Source organism: Serinus canaria, chromosome 2 (genome assembly GCF_022539315.1).
Source record: "Serinus canaria isolate serCan28SL12 chromosome 2, serCan2020, whole genome shotgun sequence".
In the NCBI taxonomy this organism is placed as follows: Eukaryota; Metazoa; Chordata; class Aves; order Passeriformes; family Fringillidae; genus Serinus; species Serinus canaria.
In genome coordinates, this window is record NC_066315.1 from 46,441,434 (window position 1) to 46,461,757 (window position 20,324).

The window sequence follows — 20,324 nt, forward strand, 5'->3', positions numbered from 1 at the left end:
TGCATATGAGGCATAATAGTTGGTTGAAAATGTAAATTAGACAAATTGAAGAAAATGAGTTCAACCAAACCATGCTTCTTTCACTAAGGTTGTGGCCTGGGTATTTTTTATTTGAAAGTCTGAAGTGAACCCAAAGAATGCTGTAATTGTAACTTAATGGCGTAAAAAATTAGCTTTACTTGAAACCTGAGCTAAAATCAGCCTTTGTTTCTTGGATTTCTGACACCAACAAATGATTTTGGTCTTATGGCCCAAGCTTTCACAAGATGGAGCTCTAAAGAGGACCTTATGTAGGGGCAGATCTTTGAGCAAAACTGCAGAAGAGAGAGCCAAGTTGTTAGCAATACACTTTCTCAGTATTTCCTTCTTGATCCTGGAAGCCAGTGGGGAAAATGTGAATCACAGACACCTAAATATAAAATTTTTAAATTAAAAACTCCTAGTTTGTAAAATTTTATATGTGTAAACTTTTGACAGAAGTGGTGGTATAATAAAGAGCCTGCACCTTAGCACTTTCCATTCTGGTGTGACAGTGGGCTTCAAGATCCTCAGAAGGGGGAATGTCCTTTTCCTGTCACTCTGGCACTCCCGCAGAGGGCAGTTCTCTCCTTAATGGACCTCACACAAGATGCTGCATACACATCAGGAAGTGTGAACAAATGGAGCTGTTCTTCTGGGGATGTTATATGGCACATGGCATTCAAGTGTGCTGCCTTCATGCTATTCACAGTATAAGCAGGAAGTGGGAGCTTGGGCTCTTCAGGTCTCATACACACTGCATTGCATTTATATTTCCTTGTGCTGATGCATTTAAAATGTTTAAGGTGCTTCTGAGATCAAGTAGGTAATATGACTTAATAGAGATCTTCAGTTAAGTGCATTGCTTCAGCTGTATCCATATATAAATTTGAGCATTGAGATGATCAGTTGAAGTGGCTTCTAAAATGAAAATAGTGGTTGGTAAAAATTCACCACTGACAGTGTTGCAGCATGGGAGTGAGACTGACGAACTCATTCGGTGCTGCAATAGAACCTGCTCCAAGGCTATTGTGAAGTCCTAAACTGCCCCAGCCTCTGAGGTGATTCTGCAAACAGGGTCTGGTTCCTTAGGGCTGGAAAGACCAGCTTTTTTACCCTGCAGCACCATTCTCCCTATATAACCAGTCAGCCACATCCCCACATTAAAATGCAAGCTGCAAGCAAACCAACCCTCCTCCACAGGTACACACTGCATTTCTGCTCTTCCAAGCTAAACTGGAAGGAGAAGTAGGAGAAAGAATGTAAACTCTAGAGTAAGATTTATTTTCCTATTCCAAGTGAGTACCAAGCAGTTTTAAAGCAAATAATGTATGCTAATTGATTTAAATCTTTTACTTTTCATCTATACTCCACTATCTTTGATGAGACTTTCTGTCATAAAAATATCACTTAAACAGACCACATTTTTCAAGATAAAGATATATTTGTGGTTCTGATACTGACAGTCTGAATATCATGCATAGAGTTATGCTGCTGTCTCTGCAAAGTGTAGATGTGTCCACTCCTTTTCTCTCTTCACAATATTGTGGACAGTAAGCAGTCTCTACTGACTGTTGAAGACTGCTGTGGAATAAAATGTGGTTTAGTGTCCCTTAGGTATCAGGCAATGAAGTGATCTCATTAAATGTGTATTATTACACAGGCAACTGAGTGTGAAAGGATTGAAGATTCAAAAAGAATTTGGAATATTATTCCTTGACTTAAATGCTTTACCATGCAGTCTTAATTCTCTTTGCATGATATTATGGGTGGGTTTTTTGGCTGTAGAATTTTATTTTATTTTTCTTTATTTATAATAATAAATTTTGACCAATCATTTCTTGAATGTGTGGGTTTCGAAGTGGTAATTCTGCAGAAATTTCTAATACTGCACAACCATTTGTATTATTCAATCTATTGGTTGCAGGCTGACATATTTTTTAAGATTGTTTCTGCCATTTCTTTAGTTTTCTTGATAGCATCAGACAAAAATTTCTGATTCTTTTGTTCTTTTCTTTTTGAAGCATTTAATCCCATATCAGCCATTGCTGGAAATGTCTTTCTTAGATTCTTTTCATCTGCTGTGGAGGGAATATATTTTTCAAATTTAGTCCCTCCTCTCAGATTTGTAGTCAAATTGGTCCTCCTTGGCATTCTAGTGAGCCTTGTGGCTTGTGGTTTCTTTTTGTTACTTTCTGACCACTGACTCCACACAGATATTTCCTCTCTCAAGTTACCTGGAGTGCCAGCCTACAAGGTGCTGTGCATACTGACCCCATTCAGCAAAACTATTAAGCATGTGTCTGTTTCTGCTGAAGTTAGTATGCCCTCCATGGGTGCTGAAACTTAAACACATGCCTAAATACTTTATAGAAAGGGAACAATCTCAACATTTGGCAAGACTGAGTGTCAGAGATCCTTTAGACTTCTTACTGAATTCTCTATTTACTTGCCCAAGCTCTGCTCTAGTCTGTTCCTTGTCTTGTGTCATCTCCTATCTGGTTACCCATCCTTATAATTTGTCACTGTGCCTGCTCTCCTTATGCTTTTGCATTCCTCACTAACATCTTAAGTCTGTGGTAATGATCAGTGGTCGTGAACATGTCTCTTTTTGTACTGCTAGAGAAGAGCTTGCTAAATTTTACAGCATATAACCTTTTCTGAACTCCAAGGCTGTGCAAAAGTTAATAGAATTAAATTCATGGCAGGTGAAGACATTTGCAGGGTTCGAGTCTGTGGGTAAATTTTGAACCCTTGAACTTCAAGTGAGCTGAAAATTTATTCAGAACACGTTCTTCCATCTCTAGAACAGACTGCATATAATGTTATACACATCTGTTATTATTGCAAACAAAAAGTTGCTGTTTTTACTCTAGTGCCAAATGAGGCACAAAAAAACAACAGCTGTTGCTATTGCACAACCAAACAACCCCCTTTCCCCAGCAATTAGTCTTGCCTTAAAAAAAATAGAAAATAAAAACCTCAGACACAGAATTGAAAACCCCATAAAAAGGCAGAAAAATCCCTGAAAATAAATAGACTCAAATGTGGTCTGCTTATAAATATTCATAGGGAAAAATGGGATCACATCACTTAGCCCGCTCCTAAGGGAACCCTCAGTGCTAACAAACTCTTGCAGCACATGTTAGCAATAATGGGTTTCCTTATTCTACAAGACAAAAACAGGATCTCAGGCCAACATGGTGGCTCAAGTAACCAGCCTCAGCAGGCTGCCTGGGAGATTTCAAATTCACTTGAATTCTTGCCACTTCCAGCTCGGCTGATGATTTCAGCTCTTTTATTGAAACAGAGAGGTAAGGCGGGGTTGTACAGTGTGTGGCATTCAGCTGCATGTCCCTGTTCCTACAGATATGTGTTGCTATTTCTATGTGGTTTTTCTGTGTAGTTTTAAGGGTTCCACCTTTAAGGGGTTCTGTTCTAGCAGCTGCTTGGTAGGCCTCCCTGTAGCAGCCTGGTCCTCAGCTATTCTCTTTGCCCAGGGACCTGATAGTCACACAAACATTTAAGTGCTGCTCACTCTGCCAGTGCAACTCTGTTTCAGCCCTTTTCTGAAGTCCAGATGTGTCTCAAGTCTGTTCACATGAAGTTGCATATTCAAAGACAAGCTTGCCCTGTGGATGATGTGCCCAAGTGCATTCATGACCAAGGATTCTTTCATGCCATGCGTGTACATCAAGCAAGAACAGGATTGAACATGCTCCACTCCAGTTTGCTAGAAGATACTTGGAGTTCATGCCTCCCCATGCACTTTGTCAAAGCTTGGTAGCACTGCAAGCAGAAAACAAGGCAGGGCTGCCTGTGCCCGCTTCCCCACTCCTTGCATAGACCTGTCACCAATTTTTTGTCTGTTTTCACAAGTTTTCTATGCTGTTTAGTGGGCAGGACAACACAGCTCCATTTGCTTGCTCTTGCTATCCTCATCTTGTTCCCCTGCTTGGTGGGAATAGGAGCAGTGGTTACACAGAGGGGACTTCTGTGTTCAGCTGCTGTTGGAGCAAAGGGTCAGTTCTGGGAGCAGCTCAGCTCCATATACCTCTTCATTCCCAGTGTGGGAATATGGGTGAGCTCCAATATCACTGCATGTTCTGTTATAACCAACACCAGTTTTTGCTTGGAAAAAACATTGTTCAGTCTGAAATTTTTCAGGCTTCTCTGCTAGCTTGCTGATTAACTAGGTAATTTAGGTAAAATCAGATAAAACATCTTTTAAACTGATGAAGACTGAAAAGGAACATGAATGCACATACGGAGAGGCATGATCCTGTGCCTAGTCAGCCTTGTATAAGGCACACCAGAAATAGAATTGAACGGCTTCCTTCCTTCCTTCCTTCCTTCCTTCCTTCCTTCCTTCCTTCCTTCCTTCCTTCCTTCCTCCTTCCTTCCTTCCTTCCTTCCTTCCTCCTTCCTTCCTTCCTTCCTTCCTCCTTCCTTCCTTCCTCCTTCCTTCCTTCCTTCCCCTTCCTTCCTCCTCCTCCTTCCTTCCTTCCGTCCTTCCTCCTCCTCCTCCTTCCTCTTCCTTCCTTCCTTCCTTCCTTCCTTCCGTTCCTCCTTCCTTCCTTCCTTCCTCCTCCTCCTTCCTTCCTTCCTTCCTTTCCTGCTTCCTTCCTTCCTTCCTTCCTTCCTTCCTCCTTCCTTCCTTCCTTCCTTCCTTCCTTCCTTCCTTCCTTGCTTCCTTCCTTCCTTCCTTCCTTCCTTCCTTCCTTCCTTCCTTCGCTTCCTGCCTTCCTCCTCCTCGCTTCCTGCCGTTCCTGCCTTCCTCCTCCTGCCTTCCTGCCTTCCTCCTCACTTCCTCCCTGCCTTCCTTCCTTCCTTTCCTTCCTTCCTTCCTTCCTCCTTCCTTCCTTCCTGTCCTGCCTCCTGCCTGCCTGCCTGCCTGCCTGCCTGCCTGCCTGCCTGCCTGCCTGCCTGCCTGCCTGCCTGCCTGCCTGCCTCCCTGCCTTCCTTCCTGCCTTCCTTCCTGCCTTCCTTCCTGCCTGCCTTATGCCTGCCTTATGCCTGCCTTATGCCTACCTTATGCCTGCCTTATGCCTGCCTTATGCCTTTCTTCCTGCCTGCCTGCCTGCCATGAAGCAGAAAAAGTATATATTTTGGGAAGGTGGGAGAAAAGGTAGTGATCTTGTTAACCCAGTGACTGCTTTAACTATCTGTGCAAGTCCAAAATTCTCTCATACTCTCTAAAGAGAAAAGTGGTAACAGGGAACCCTTTTGGTATTTCATTTCTTATAAGACTGCCAGGAAGGTTGTTGAAAAGCTCTGTCTGTTTTTAGCACCTGATATTTGAAGTTGTAACCAGGGCACTGAGTTCAAACACAACTTGAATTATTTTCAAAGGCTTATCCAGTCTTACAAGATGACACAGTCATTGCTCCAAGAACTCTCTCATTAAAACACCCTGTCTTTCTCCCAATTAGGGTAAAATCCTGAACAGGAAAGGATGCTGTCCGATTTGCACTGAAAGTAAGTCCTTTCTTCACATTCTTTAAATTCTTTTTAATTCTTTCTGAGAAAATAAATATATAGAAGTATGCTTGCTTTTCTGCCTTCTTTTTAGAGGCAGCTGAAGTGCAAATGATTATTTTTAGCAATGGATTTTGCCTCCTATAAATCTGTCATTGTAAAATAAAATGCCTTGTTATTTTGTTTTTATTTTGTTTTTGAAAATGATGCTATTTTTTTCAAATATGAGGTGCTGCATTTTGAAAGATATTGTTGGTCTGTGAAATTTGTAGGCAATAAAACAAGAAAATGAATAGAGTTATAACTTTTAGGACTTGAGTACATTGTACACCTCTAACTAACAGTCCAGCTATGTGCATATATAATCACACTTTTGCAGATGATTTGTGAGAGTTAAAAAAAGGTGTGCAGAAATCTGAGACACAGTCTGGGGCAGCAGTGGAAAGCAGAATAGAAAACTAATCTTCTTTGTTTATGATGGTTAAACTCTTTCATTCTTATCCCTTTACTCCTCTCTTCAAGAATGATCATTAAATTGCAGTATCACCCTTCTAGGCAGCAAAGAACTTACACAAATACTTATCTTTAAGCTTGTTAACTCAACAGGGAGAGCTGAAGTTAACAATATACCATTACGTATTTCCTTCAGTACATATTTCAGTATTTTACCAAATATGGACAGACTGCTAAAATGGAGTTTTATGGCGTATAGGAGGGCTTTTGAAAGGAGAAAATGTTCTTCTTTTCTCTAAAATCAAATGGTTTTGCTGTTCAACTCAGTTCTGGGTTCTCTTGAATTGCACAATCACATATCCTAAATATCTGTTTTTTCACTCTGTGAGTCAATTATTTTGAAACGTGTATCTTGGGATAAAATACATCTAGCTTGCAATTCTTCATTATCAAAATGAGAAATACAAGGGACAACACACTCTGAAACACTTGAAATAATACTGAGCAGAAGAAGTGAAAGAGGATTCCACTGACTAGCAATTGATTTCATGTTAGCTCAGTTTCAAAGGAGAAGAAATGTGCATAGACCTTTGTTCAAATATGACATACCCCATAGTGTCATGAATTTATCTATCTCTATCTTGGCTCCTTTTTTTTTTTCAGTCTCATTTAACCTTTCTCGTGTATTCTTCCTGTGTTCTTCTGTGTAACATGAGAGACAAGGAAAAGAGTGGGGCAAGCCATTTCGTCAAAGCACAGGAGAACCTCTCCTCTAAGAGGTTCAAAAGAAGAGAGTACAGTGAATCCTTCAGAAATGCTGTCAGAGAGTAATGACTTGTGATAATTGTTTCATGGGAGAAGGAGGAAAAAAATCGCAGTTCTTCAAAGTTAAAATAACTTCTCTAGGAGCCAGGTCACCTAAAATCTCAAAACTTCTTGGTGATATAAAAAGGGAATTCTCATGACTACAAACATGTGAAATTAAGGCCAGATCATTATTGCTTGTCCTCAGGCCATGCAGATCTGTGAAGAGCCTGGCTCCATCTTCCCAGTGACCTCTTTCATGTACTGGCAGCCTGCTATTAGGTCTCCCCAAAGGATAAACAACCTTATGGAACAAGGATATATCCCTTATGGTAAGGGATCAAGGGTGTTGAGGGTCCTATCTGGATTGCACTGCCTGTGCTTGACCTTTGAGGCTCCTCCTGTCTCTCTGTCCCATGCTCCACCATTGCACATGAAACAGAGGGGTCTTTTCTTTACAGTTATCTCTCTATGGACCCATTCAGTACTTGGACTTCAGAAGAGCTGATTCCAAACTTTCATGATTAACAGGTCATTCTTGGCTTTTACAGAGAATGAGAGCAAGGAGCTTAAATACCCAGTGTCATACAGCAGCGCATGTGAGCAAGGAGCTTAAATACCCAGTGTCATACAGCAGTGGTGGCTACCACTAGCTGTTTTAACACTGGTATTTTAACATTCGCCATTTGCAAAGAATTAATTCCACCTTTGCAGAAGAAGTGCTGGAAATCTCATCATGACTATCATCTGACAGTAATTGGAAACTTTGCTAATTCATCCAGTTTCTGATAAGATGTACACACAGCCCCTTCACTCACCCACTCACTCATGTTGATCCTGGTCCTGTCTTCATATACTAACACACCAAGCATTTCTGGTGCTCCAGCCGATATTAATTTTCCAACTAAAAACAACATAGGGAGGTACAAGAACATGCTGTACATGGGGGAGCTTTGAGTACAGTTTAAATGCAGCCAATTTCTATGAAATGGTTCAAAACCAGCCACGTTGTGAAAGGATACACTTTAAACTGGAAAAAAAAAAATCAAAGGATTATTTTCAAAGCAGTTTGTTGCAAAGAGAAAAAGTACTTCGTCTCCTGAAGGGCTGGAGAGTCTCTTTTGTCTACTGTTGCTGAAGTTAACTATAGTTAGTTTTGGCATGTTGCTTTTTAAGCTCCATGGCTGGCGTACAGTTATCACTAATTAAACACAGTGGTCATACCAGTGGAAAATTCAACAGTTTAGTTTATGCTGCTGTAAAAAATGTAATGAAATGTACTCTTTTGGGCTTGATTTAGAAAAATCACCACTGACGTCAATTCCATAAATTAGTAATCCTATGTTAGACCAAGGTCATTTTCATATTAAAAATAAGAAAAAACTAAACCTGAGTTCAAATAACATTAACAGACTGCTCTTAACCTCAGACATAGATAGGAACTTGCAGTGGAAGTAAAATCTTTGTTCTCAACAAAGAAGAATTCATAGGCTTTGCTGAAATTACAATACACAGGATGAAAACTTGTTGCTAAAATCACGTAGATACACTTAAATCATTATTAATAGTCCTAGCACAATCTTACGCCAGTCATTGTGAGATTTTATGGATGAAGTTTTTTCAAAGTAGACTGCAGTCATCTAGGTTTACATGTGTGGTACACATGATTAGTCTTGCAGTAAAGGCTGCTTTTGGGACAGAAAATTTCGTTCATCACAAATCATTCCAGCTTGTTTAATTGACAAAATGATCAACAGAAGTAAACCAAATTCAAGGGCATTTAGACCCACCTAAGGAGTAAGAGGTTGGTACTTTCACTTGGTCCAACATCCTTTTTATGTGTTTTTATAGAATTACTGAAAAAAGTACTGATTTTCAAAGAATAGAAAAGAAAAAGAAGCAAAGTGAGGTTATGCGTTGTGGATACCTGTTAGAGCAGGAGGTGGGTCTAAAGGCCCTGTTTTTTCTGTTATTTCCTTTCCGTGAAGAAATACAGCAACAAAAAGACTGCAATTGTTTATTCATACTGGAATACTGTTCATGATTTACCTCCCATTTCAGCTGTGATGGTCTACTGTATAAATATGTATTTGGACAAATTGGAATAGCTATTTTATTTATGAAATAGACCATAAAGACTCCTGTGGAGTTTTTGACACCACACCTTGTAATGTGTATTATATCAAGCTGCACTATGCAGTGGTTATGAGGAAAGTCCTCTATGGCTATGCATTTTTAACAGAAAACCTAATGAAATTCTATTATGCGTGTTCTATAGCTAGTTTTTAGAAGTTAATAATGTGTTCTGTTTGATTTAGGGTTTAATTCAGCATATGGGCTAATTACATTCAAAGTTTCATTTTATTTTAAAGAAGCTGAGGTATTTTTGAATTATAGATCTGCAACCAGAACACCCTTCACTGGTAAACTTGTGTTTTTTCCTCCCTCTCCTAACTTAGAAAGTGTCCAGACCAATTTTAGTTATAATTTAAAGTATATTTTTCTTGGCCACTCTTAACTACCTACAAGCCCAGCAGAGTGTGACCAGACATCTGGACATCTTGGACTTCAATTGACTGCTCTGATCTCCTGAAAAAACAAAACAAGCTATTCCGTGAGCACCAGAGCTAACAGGGCCTGGTTTCCTATGGATTTGTGTCCCATTTCCTTTATGTCCCAACAAATAATAAACCCAGCTAGAGACAATATATCCTGTGGCTGGTCTGGAGCTACAAGTGTGCTAATTGCCCAGCCAATATGCTCGTGCTCTCAGCTGGTCAGGATGTGTGTGCTGACTGTCTGTCTGGCCTCCACCACACAGTATATATATTTTGCCTTTCTAAAAAGGCTAAATACTGTCTGGGGGAATGGAGGCACTGGGTGGAAGGCAGAAAGGTTCTTTTTGGCAACCACTTAGTTTAATAAGTGGTTCTTACCTGTACTCAGCGTACTACTTACTAGAAATGAGTGGTCTTTCAGACTTTTATCCCTCCACACTGGCCAAATAGGCTGTGATTTTTTTTTTTTCTTTATGAGAGTATGTTGAAACTTAGGAAATGCTAATGTGTTCTTTTCCATGCTGTTGCTTTTTTAGCTTCCTTTTTTGTACAGCTACATGTGTTTTCAAAAACACTGCCTTTTCTAATGAAAGTCACTATTTCATTTGAATTGGGAGCATGATTTGAAAATTCAAGGAAAACATGCCAACAGTTCTATAGTATTCACTTTTAGCACCTAAATACTGTTATTAGTTGGCAAGTGAGCTGTAGAGCCTTAGGTGGGAGCTGAGCAAACTGCATTAATCACACACGTAGTTTAATATTTTAGTCAAACGTGAAAGTGTGAAGTCCGTATTTAGTTGCTTGAAAAACAAATGTAAAAACTGCAAGCTCCCAAAAGTTTTATGAAGGTCTGAATATTGATTTGGGAGCAACATGCAGGATTTCCAGAAGAGATTTAGGGGTGTTTGCATCCACCTCTCAATAATGCTTAATCAGAGTTGAGTGCCTGAGGTGTTTTGAAAATCACAGCCTCCTAAACATAGCTCTGGGGCCATCTTTTGAAAGATCTGTGTTTTTCAAGAATAGAGAGGGAATGGGTAAATTTGCATTCATGTGCATATCTAGATGAGCAAAAGAACACACCAGAGATCATGATGGCCACATTCAAAATGAGGAAGAGGCAATGATTCTTCATTTTCTTTGCCCAAGGATGTTGTAGATGCTAAAAACAATTTTGGAATGGAAAATAATCACAGAAATTATTTCTATAAATTAACAGAAACCATGTCTAGCTCAGAAAGTCCCTAATCTGAAAGTAGTTGGAGGCTGGGAGAATCTCGGGGGGAAATATTGTATAGAATAGCCCTTTTCTAGCTCTACCTTAGACAGCTGACACACAGGGTGTTGGCAATAAGCTAGGAACAATTTACTATAGGGAAAAAAGGGAAAGATCTGCACCTGTGACCCTATGCCTTGTTATCATAAGCTAGCAAAATTCATACTCCAGGGCTGCGCAACATAACTTTGGTGATACAGCAGCACCTCTTCATCTCTTATGCCCCAACAGAGAAGAAAGTCACACACAATCCTAACTAGAGATCAGTGCTTCCAATAAATTTCAAAAATTGCCAAGTAAAAAGGTTGGTTTGTTTCAAAAGGGAAAAAGAAAAGAAAAAAGAAGAAAAAGAAGAACAAATTTTAAAAAAAGAAAATGAAGAAGAAAAAAGAAAAAGAAAAAGAAAAAGAAAAAGAAAAAGAAAAAGAAAAAGAAAAAGAAAAAGAAAAAGGAAAAAAAAAGAAGCAACCCATAAAATATGATGTGATTGAAACTCTCTGAAAAGGAAATAAACAACAACTTAAAAGCTAAAAATGGCAGGAATTCTTTTCATGTTGACGGCCTTGTAACATCCGCTATTTAAGGTTTATTTCTAGGCCAACCAGTTTTTCTTACTGGCAGCGCCTGAGTTATCACACACACTCTTGCAGGGTGTGGATTTATTTTTAAACACCACAATTTTAGCAAACCTTTCAAGAATGTTTTACACAGTGATATCAGAGAATCAATTATTCAGACTGTTTTTAGGTGGATTTTCCCTCCTCCATTTCCTTGGTTATTAAAGAAAACAGCAAAGTTTGGATCAGACCTTCAGCTATCCAGTCCAAAATACATTTTTAAACTGCACGGCATCAAATTGACATATGACGTGACATGATGTAACATCACATAAAACAACATTACTCTGCATAGCACATTAGAAATTAAAAATAAATATTTCTTTTGGATTCCATTGGTACTATCAATTTTACTTGAACATCTCTAAATTATGTTTGTTCCTCTCATGTCTTGCCTTTTAGTCACTTGCCTAGGTGAAGAATCAGCCTCCTTCTCCCAGTAGGTTGGTTAAAAACATGTATAACATGTCCACATTCTTGGCCCTTAGAAACACAGAGAAAAATCAGATCTTTCCTCTAGAATCTTCACTGATGTTTGGCTGATGTTTTTTCATAAAAGTTTTTGTAAAAGTTGTCATTAAATTTAGGAAAAAAATTAAAGCTGGAATAGTAGTTGAAGTGCAGTAGTTGAAGTAGTTGAAGTACAATCTGAGCTGTTAATAACATATATCTTAATACTCATCATGCAGATACTTAGATGTATACATAAGGAAATTTGAAACATGTTAGTATGATTTAGTAATGGGTAAGTCAGATGGTCTCCATACAAAATCCATAGATTATTTTTCCTATTGGTAAAAATGATGTTATTAATTAAAATCCATATAGTTACTTCCAATTTATGGAGAATCAATTAATCTTTTAATGAACTTTGGAAAGCAGTAATTGACATCTTCATTGGTATCAGTGAGGAAAAGAAAACTCACAGAAGTGCACATTTTTAAAAGCGCTCTTTTGCCTTAATGTCTTGGTTTTCAGGGTCTGCTTAAAGTCTGTCAGGCCTTTTTTCTGGAGATGTTGATCAAATATGGACCATTTTGATTTCTGATGGAGTTGTCAATATGATGTCCTTGAGAAATTGAAATTGTCCTTTTGGTCCCTAGTTGCCAGACACAGTAAAGAGGAGTAGTAATGATGCCAAGAGGAGTTACTGGCATAGCAAAAGAAGCATGCATGTGGCCAATTAGGGGTAAAGTACAAGTCACCCAGGTACCAGGTCTGTGATGGCTCTATGCCATGCAGTGGGGGAAAGTGAGATTAGGCTTTAGGAAGACATTTGTTGTGGTAGGGACAGACCAAAACTGCAACAGGTTCCCAGAGGTGGCAATGGAGCTGCTATTATTACTGCTGTTTATGGGCAGGTTATATTAATTCCTGACAAGGAATAATATAGGTGCAGGTGATTCTTCATTGCAGCTGGAGAAAATAAAAGGTAATGTCTCCTGGGGCCTCCTTCAGCTCCATTTTCTGTGTCTCCATGTAGGTTTCCTTTACAGCTCTTTACAGCTAGAAAAACACCAGAAAGCCTACAGTTACTTTAGCATAGCACTTTGCCTAGGCTGAAAAAACTGTTGGGAAAGGTGTATTGTGTAGTTAGAGCTATATTGCACTCCATGCGAGAAATACCCTTCCCCTTCTCCATAACATTCATGTCTCCTTGTTTTTTTGTAGATTTGAATTTGGCTTTTTGTAAGCTGTTTTTTCAAGCAAGCCTTTGTTAGTTAAACAGACATCATCTTTCAAAAGCAGCCTTAGCCCATGGGTATACAGCTGGCAATAGCAGTATGCATTTCTCTGCCTTGAGACTCCTTCTTCTAGGAATACCAGCAATGTGGTTGGAAGCTATTGTTATACCAGCCAGCACCAAGGCAAATATATTTGCTGCTGTCTTTGGTTGTGAGGAAATTCAATCAGTTGCTGGGTAGCTGCAGGGTAACTCAGCATCATTGCTATGAATATGGAAATGCTCTGTCTTTGGGCTGTGAGCTCTCTGACCAGCGTATGGCTTCAAACATCCATAAGAGATCTTCATCCATTTGTAATGATGCAAATGATTGATAGAGACACCATGCTCTTTGGCAGTCATTGCATCATGTTAGTCATGTACTACTGACTTTTAGTTGGTAGTGTGATGTCAATAACTGCTACAAGTCAGTTGTGTATAAACACCATAAACAATAGCTTGTAACACTGAAAAAAGATGCTGGTTCTACAGGTATTTTGGGGAAAAAACAAGTAAACACATCTAGTTAATAAATGTACAATATTTATAAGTGTATTTATGTAAAATATGAACTGACCCAGCTCCTGCTAAAGTGATCTGATGGTTTTTAATTTCAGGGACACACTGAAAAAGTTCACAGGCATTGTAATGACCTAAACTGTATGTTATGTTTAAGGGACAAAGCTACAGTTCAGCCTTCCTATGCTGCCCCAGGGATGAACTGGCCTTTGTTACCAGCCATTTTGGGAAAGACTTCTAAAGCAATGAAGCTTTTGGTTTTCAAAGATATACTTAATCCCTGTGGGCACCACTCAAAATCTACCCTGTAGAGCAGGTAGATTAGGTGAGACCAGGATTGCTAAGTTCTTATCAACTGCCTTTTTCCAACTCTGATTGATATGGCGCTTTTGTTTCTCACTCACCTGCAGAGCCTGGAGTTTGCACTGTATTTGGAGATCCTCACTACAACACTTTTGATGGACGGACATTTAACTTTCAGGGAACATGTCAGTACGTTTTGACGAAAGACTGCTCCTCCTCTGCCTCGCCCTTTCAGGTGCTGGTAAAAAACGATGCCCGTCGGACCCGTTCTTTCTCCTGGACAAAGTCAGTGGACCTTGTGTTGGGCAGAAGCACAATCAGCCTCCAGCAGCACCTCACAGTGAAGTGGAATGGGACCCGAATTTCACTACCTTGCGAGACACCGCAATTTCACATCGATTTGGATGGTTATTTGCTGAAAGTGACAACCAAAGCAGGTAAGACAAGTATGTGTGTGTCTGTATATGTGTTTGTGTGTGTGTCTTCTTTCTCTCTGAAGAACTTCTGAAGTTCAGCATGAACAGGAGTCAGTAAAAAAACATTATAGCAGTAATAAATATCATTATAACTCTTTAGAAATCAGAGAAACCCACAGCGCTTTCAAAATTCCCGCAGCCCACAAGCAGACAGAAATCCCAGCTATGAGTTTGAAGCCTGCAGGATATTGCTAAGCTGTGTTTTGTTCTGCACCTGATAATTAGCTGCCCAAACAGACAAATGTGCCATGACTTTCACTTCCAGTAACTTAAAAGTGACTGGCTTACGGAGAGTATGGTGAGAGTGATATCTACCAGTATAAGGACTGGTAGATACCACTCAGCAATTACCATTGTGGGAAAAAATAGACTCAGTTTAGGGAAATTAATTTAATTTATTGCCAATAATATTAGGGTAGGATTATCAGAAATGAAGTAAAATCTTCCAAAAGCCTCCACACTCCAAATCCCCTTCTTCAAAAGCTTAACTTTATTCCTGATTCTCTCTACCTCCTCCTGCCCTGAGTGGTGTAGAGGGATTGGGAATGGGATTTGCAGTCAGTCCATCACACATATTGTATTTACCAGTTCTTCCTCCTCAGGGGTAGGACTCCTCACACTCATTCCTTGCTCCAGCATGGGGACCCTTCCACAGAGACAGTACTCTGCAAAGTTCTCCAATGTGAGTCCCTCCCATGGGCTGCATTTCTTCACAAACTTCAAAAATGCAGGTCCCTTCCACAGGGTGCAGCCATCCAGGAATAGACTCCAATTTGTATTCCCCATGAGGTCCTGCTAGCAAATATGCTCTAGGGTGGGCTCCTCTCTTCATGGCTTCCCATGGGGTCACAGTCTCCTGGCATCCATCTACTCCAGTGTGGGGTTACCCAGATGCAGTTGGATGTCTACTCCAGCATGGACCTCCACGGGCTGCAGGAGGGCAGCCTTGTCTCACCCTGGGCTGCAGGGGAATATCTGCTTCAGTACCTCCTCTCCCTCCTTCTCTGCTGACTGCAGAATTGTTTATCTTATACTCTCCCTCCTCTTTCTGACTGCAGTTGCACAGGGCTTTTCTCCCTCTTCTTAAATATGTTGTCCCAGAGGTGCTACCACTGTTGCCAAGGCCGAGCCCATCTTGGAGCCAGCTGGAACTGGTCCATCTCAGAGACAGCTGCAATTGGCTCCGTTGGACATGGGGAAGTTTCTGGCAACCTCTCACAGAAGCCACCCCTGTAGCTCTCTCCTTCCAAAATCTTGCCATAAAAACTCAATACACATTATCGTTTGATACTTACAGATAAGAACAGAGAAAATATCGGTTCTTAAACATAAAATTCATGGTTTTCAAAGTTGAACATATCTTGCACTTAAGGTGATCAATTATATGTTCATAGTTATAGATGGCTGGAATGAGTTTAATTTGTAAAATTATGGAAATATTTCACTGGGGTGATCCAGCAAAATGGAGGCACTGGCTTGAAAAGCAAGGCCTAATTTACTGTTCAATAATCTTATTACCTTATTAATCTTCAGCCATATTATTTGGCTTGCTTTGTGCCCAACTAAGAAGTTGTCTGCAAGGAACAAACACCACAAGCAAGAGGAAATGAGAAACTTTATAGAATTTTTTCACTGGGGGAAAAAATGGAGAAATTTCTGTTTCACAAGGATTTTTAAAAAAGATATGCTTTCCTAGTGTAGGAGAGGGAGGAAGTAATGCAAAATAAGCCAAACTGCTACACTAGAAGTAAAATTACTACCTTATTTCTAGAAACAGGGAAGGGAAGTAGCATTCTCTCAGGTCTTTTGAGTCTTAGAAAATACATTAAGTGTCAAAATGCTAAATTGTCAAAATGCTAAAAAGTAAGAGGACTCACTTTTGTTTTTATAAACTGTTCTGAAACTATAGTATCTGTGCATAGATAAATACTGAGGGGAAGTTCAAAATTTTCTCATTAGCATGTGTTAGGTACTACTGTAGTCCTGAGAGATTTCTCTTACACAGTGAAGTACTGTTTCAGTGAGGATACTGTTTACTGTTAATTCAATTAAATGCCATGTGAAAGCAGTGAAACCAGTCTTTCTTATGGAGTGATGCGGTCACAGGCATGACGCATAGTCATACTCATTATCTAGCATAATTTTTTTCAGGGGGGGCACTAGCCCCCGCTGTTGAGCTGAGAATTTAGACACCTGTTCATATTGCCTCTGGAAAAGTGAGTCTTCATAATGTGGATCCTAGCTCTGGGCTCATTCCTCTAAGTGGCAATGCAGATTTTTGTGGCTGTCTGTAAAATGCACACAAGTTGACCATTTTTCACAACTTCTAATTAGAAGCATCTTGAGGGTTTTTTTCTTTGCAGCCAGATGAACACCATGAATGCAGGCGATGTGGATTTCATTAGCCAACCACAGGCCAAGGAAAGGTTTTCAACCGAAGATGAATGACAGCTAATCCTGCTGCTATTCCATTTGTCTCTGGTGCAAGCCTAATAAATGACTGCACACATCTTTGTCCATGTGTTGGCAGAGGAAGCGCAAACATGGCATATGACAACATACCAAACAGTGTGTAATCACTGCAAATTATAGCCTAAATCATTCCTCCCCTTAACAGAGCAGGATCAGGTTTCTCTTGCTGAATACAGTATGATGGGCCAAGTCCAGCTTTCTTCAGCGCATAAGGCCTGAGAAGTAGCAGAATGACCTGGCTCCATTTTGCTGGGAGAGGACAAGCAGCAGAGAGGCTGGAGAGAGGAAGAATGTGCTGAGTAGAACTGGTTTAAAGGCAAACATTTTGTTCCAGAGGAAGTTCTGAGTACCAGGGGAAAAAAGTTGGAGAAATTTCTGTTTCAGAAAGAAACATGGATTTTTAAAAATATATGCTTTCCCAGTGTAGGGTAAAAAAAAAGTGAGAGGAAGTAATGAAAAATAAGCAAAACTGCTACACCAGAAGTAAAATTCAAAGTAAAATTGGACTGGGAAATGCAGGGTCTGGTTCTTACAGCTCAGCCAGCATTCCCACGGATTTTGGTTTTCCTTTTGCAGAGTTGGGAATTGAGCCTTAGATAAAACAGACAAGCCTAAAGATTCAGGAAGTCCTGTGGTCCCTGGCTACAGGGCAGTGTGCATGGCAGGACAGTCTTGGAGTTTCATACCCTGATCATTCAGGCTTCCAGGCAGCCCACCAGGCGAGCTGGCAGGAAACCAGCTTGGAGCCTTGCCGGTGCTGTGTTGGAAGTTCATTGAATACGATATGTCTCCCTGAAGCATTTCAGTTCTGATGAATTGGCATTTTCCAGTGAAAACCTGTTTTGTTACTAAATTCCTCACCAGCTGTAGTCCTGGATGGCACGCAGCAGCAGTCCTTGCACTCTACACTGGCAGCTATGGGTGTGCTTGGGATGTGTTAAGTCCTTATCCAAATTTGTGTGCTAGAAAGACAAGAGTCTTTGGTAGGTAAAATGGGGCTGATGATACTTACCTATTCCTCTATTGCACAAGCATTTTGTTGTTCTTGTTTCTGCTCTTTTTTTTTTTTTTTTTTGCACCAAGCCATTTTGCTGTACTTTTTCTGTACTACTTTGGCATTTAATGTCTGGGGAAGAGTTGTTTGCCAGTTCTTGAGGATGCCTTTAATCCTCAAGGAAAATCTTGCAGAACAATTGATGTGAGGTCCTATAACAGGGAACTCAGTGTGTGATATACATAAATCCAGAAGAATTTTTTTTAATGGAGTAGAGCAGGCAGTGTGCCAAGTTAAAAAATCAAGTAACAAGTTGGTTAAGCATCCTTCAAAGAGGGAGTAATTGGAAAAAATGAAAAAGTAACTCAGAGAATATTCCTTTTCTGCACATCTCCAGATGGGACAGATGTTGCATCCTTTGGCTTCTCATCTCTTGGTTTCTGATTCTTGTCCAAGTGAATGGGAAACTCATTCATTTTGGGCAGGGGGAAGAAAGGAGGGGTATAGGCACCAAGAAAATCTTCCAAACAGTTTCTGCCTGCCAATGAGACCATTTTAAACACTGCTCTGTAGCATAATCCCATCTGTCACAGCTCTTACTGGTTTACAGAAACTAACTGGACTTTCTGCTTGTGAACAAACAAAAGGCACACACTGCACAGTGTGATCAGGCTCCATCAAAATTATTATGCATGTAGGGGTAAATACCCTTCCTTGTTACTCCAAAAAGGGATAAGCTCTGTTATGGATAGAAACCTTTAGGCTCTTCATCAAAGCCAGAAATTACCCTTCCATCTGAGCAATTACAGCAGAATAAAGTGTAATTAAGCCATACCAGTTAGAGGAAAGTACATCCATGTGGCAGTTACACAGTGAGTCTCTTGAATGAAATCCAGTAATCAAGGCAGGAATCTGATTTTTAAAATGTGCATTTTTATAGGTTGAGAAGAAAAACCATAATTTCATGTTATTTTTCTTCTGAATACCTGCATTTCTTTTGCAGGTCTACAAAAGCACATGTAACAAGTAAATTAACTCAGGGAAAGAGGACATAAATGTTCAGAAAAGTTTTCAAGTTAACTTTTCATAATTAATGTATTTTTACTGAGGGTCAGTAAATTTTATCTTAAGGAAAAAAAATAGTCTTAAAAGGAAACTTAAGGTAGAATCCTTAGCCAGTCTTTTCTGACTTTGTTTAAAGTAGGGAGCTTCTGAAGGAGCTTCTCTGGGGGAAAAACTTGAACGCAGCCTTAAAGCTTTAGTTATTTTCTGAGAATTTGGATCTTGATGCTTTAAACTTTGAGAAAGTTTATGTGATTCTCAAGTCTGAAGAAATCTTGGTTTATAAGTTAATGGCAAGTATTTTCTAAATGCCAGCACGGCAGTATTAATCTTGTGTCTGCAAATCAAGCTGTGTTTTGTTTTGTTCAGTGTTGTCAGAAGCAAAGACAGCTGGATTTTGAATTTGTCCAGCAATGATAATGTATGAAGCAGCTTAAAAGGCAGCTTTTCCCCTTGCCACTGTGCTGGCCTCATTAACAGTTGTAGTCTTGCACAATTTCTCAGTTGGCTGGGTGTAAAGTGCCTTTGGAGGAGGAGACAGTGACCCCATCCATGCTGGGTTTATGAGGTAATTTGAAACTGATTTCAGGCATAGTTAGCTCAGGATACATTTGTGCTACCATTGCTAAGCTATGGTGGTAAGAAAACAGTGTGATAGACTCTAGTGACAGGTAATGCAGAATTACCTTCACAGCCTTGATGAGTAAATAATTCCCAAAACGCTTGGAGACATGGTGTAAGCTGCACAAGCACTGGGGCAGGATGTTAAGATGGATGCACACTTCTATAGCCATAATTTCCTCTTGAACCTCACCCTGTTCCTCTGCAGCATGGGTAGGAATTGTCATAGGAGACAATGGGATGTGTTGCTGAAGGAAGCGTTCCAGCTTTGAACTGAGTCACTGGTATGTTAATTACTTGCATGAGGATAGGGCAGGATTTGGATCACACAGTGACAAGCACTGATTTACCAGGGGAAAGGGTGGTGCTAAGCCAGCCCACACAGCAAATGAAGAAAGCTGGAGCGAAGCCCTGGTCCTGCACCACAGGATGATGCTCTTTGGTATTCTTGGCTAAGCAGGGGGAACAGGGTAAAATCTGGATTATCCTGTTGAAAAGCAGGATCCTGTGTTTATCCTTTACTAACGGCTGGTCACAGGTATTTTATGAGAATAAGTTAATATCAGCAAAATGATTTGTGATCTTCAGATGCAGTGTTCGTGCAGATGTGACATAGAAGGATTCAGGAGACAGTGGAAGTAATTACAAGAAAGGCCATTTTTGGGTAGAAGTTAAGCAGCAATGTTTCTTGGTGTTGTTTTTATTCCAAATGATATCAAAATAGTTTTCCCTTATGAGCTGCCTATTTACTCCTCAAAGAATGGATAATCCATTTGATTTACAGTCACTCAGGTAAAAACTAGAAGTTTAGTCTCCACCTGATCTGTGGTCCCTTTAGAGTATCTCTGGGAACAGAAGGACATTAAGAAAGTAGTTTATTTCCTCTGCATTAGACAATCCTGTTGTGATCCAGAGCTGCCTATTTTATTCCATCAAAGGGCCTAGAC

General features: G+C 39.9%; 1 protein-coding gene across 3 annotated transcripts in view; it reads left to right on the top strand.

Moving 5' to 3' along the window:
* The window catches only part of BMPER (BMP binding endothelial regulator), a 151,351-nt gene that overhangs the window by 84,490 nt on the left and 46,537 nt on the right, over positions 1-20,324 (top strand). For all 3 annotated transcript variants that reach the window (XM_030235372.2, XM_018920694.3, XM_030235364.2), the window contains 2 exons: positions 5,451-5,496; positions 13,860-14,189. In XM_030235372.2, coding sequence (XP_030091232.1) covers positions 5,451-5,496; positions 13,860-14,189 — 376 coding nt within the window. The remainder of the gene's footprint in view (positions 1-5,450; positions 5,497-13,859; positions 14,190-20,324) is intronic.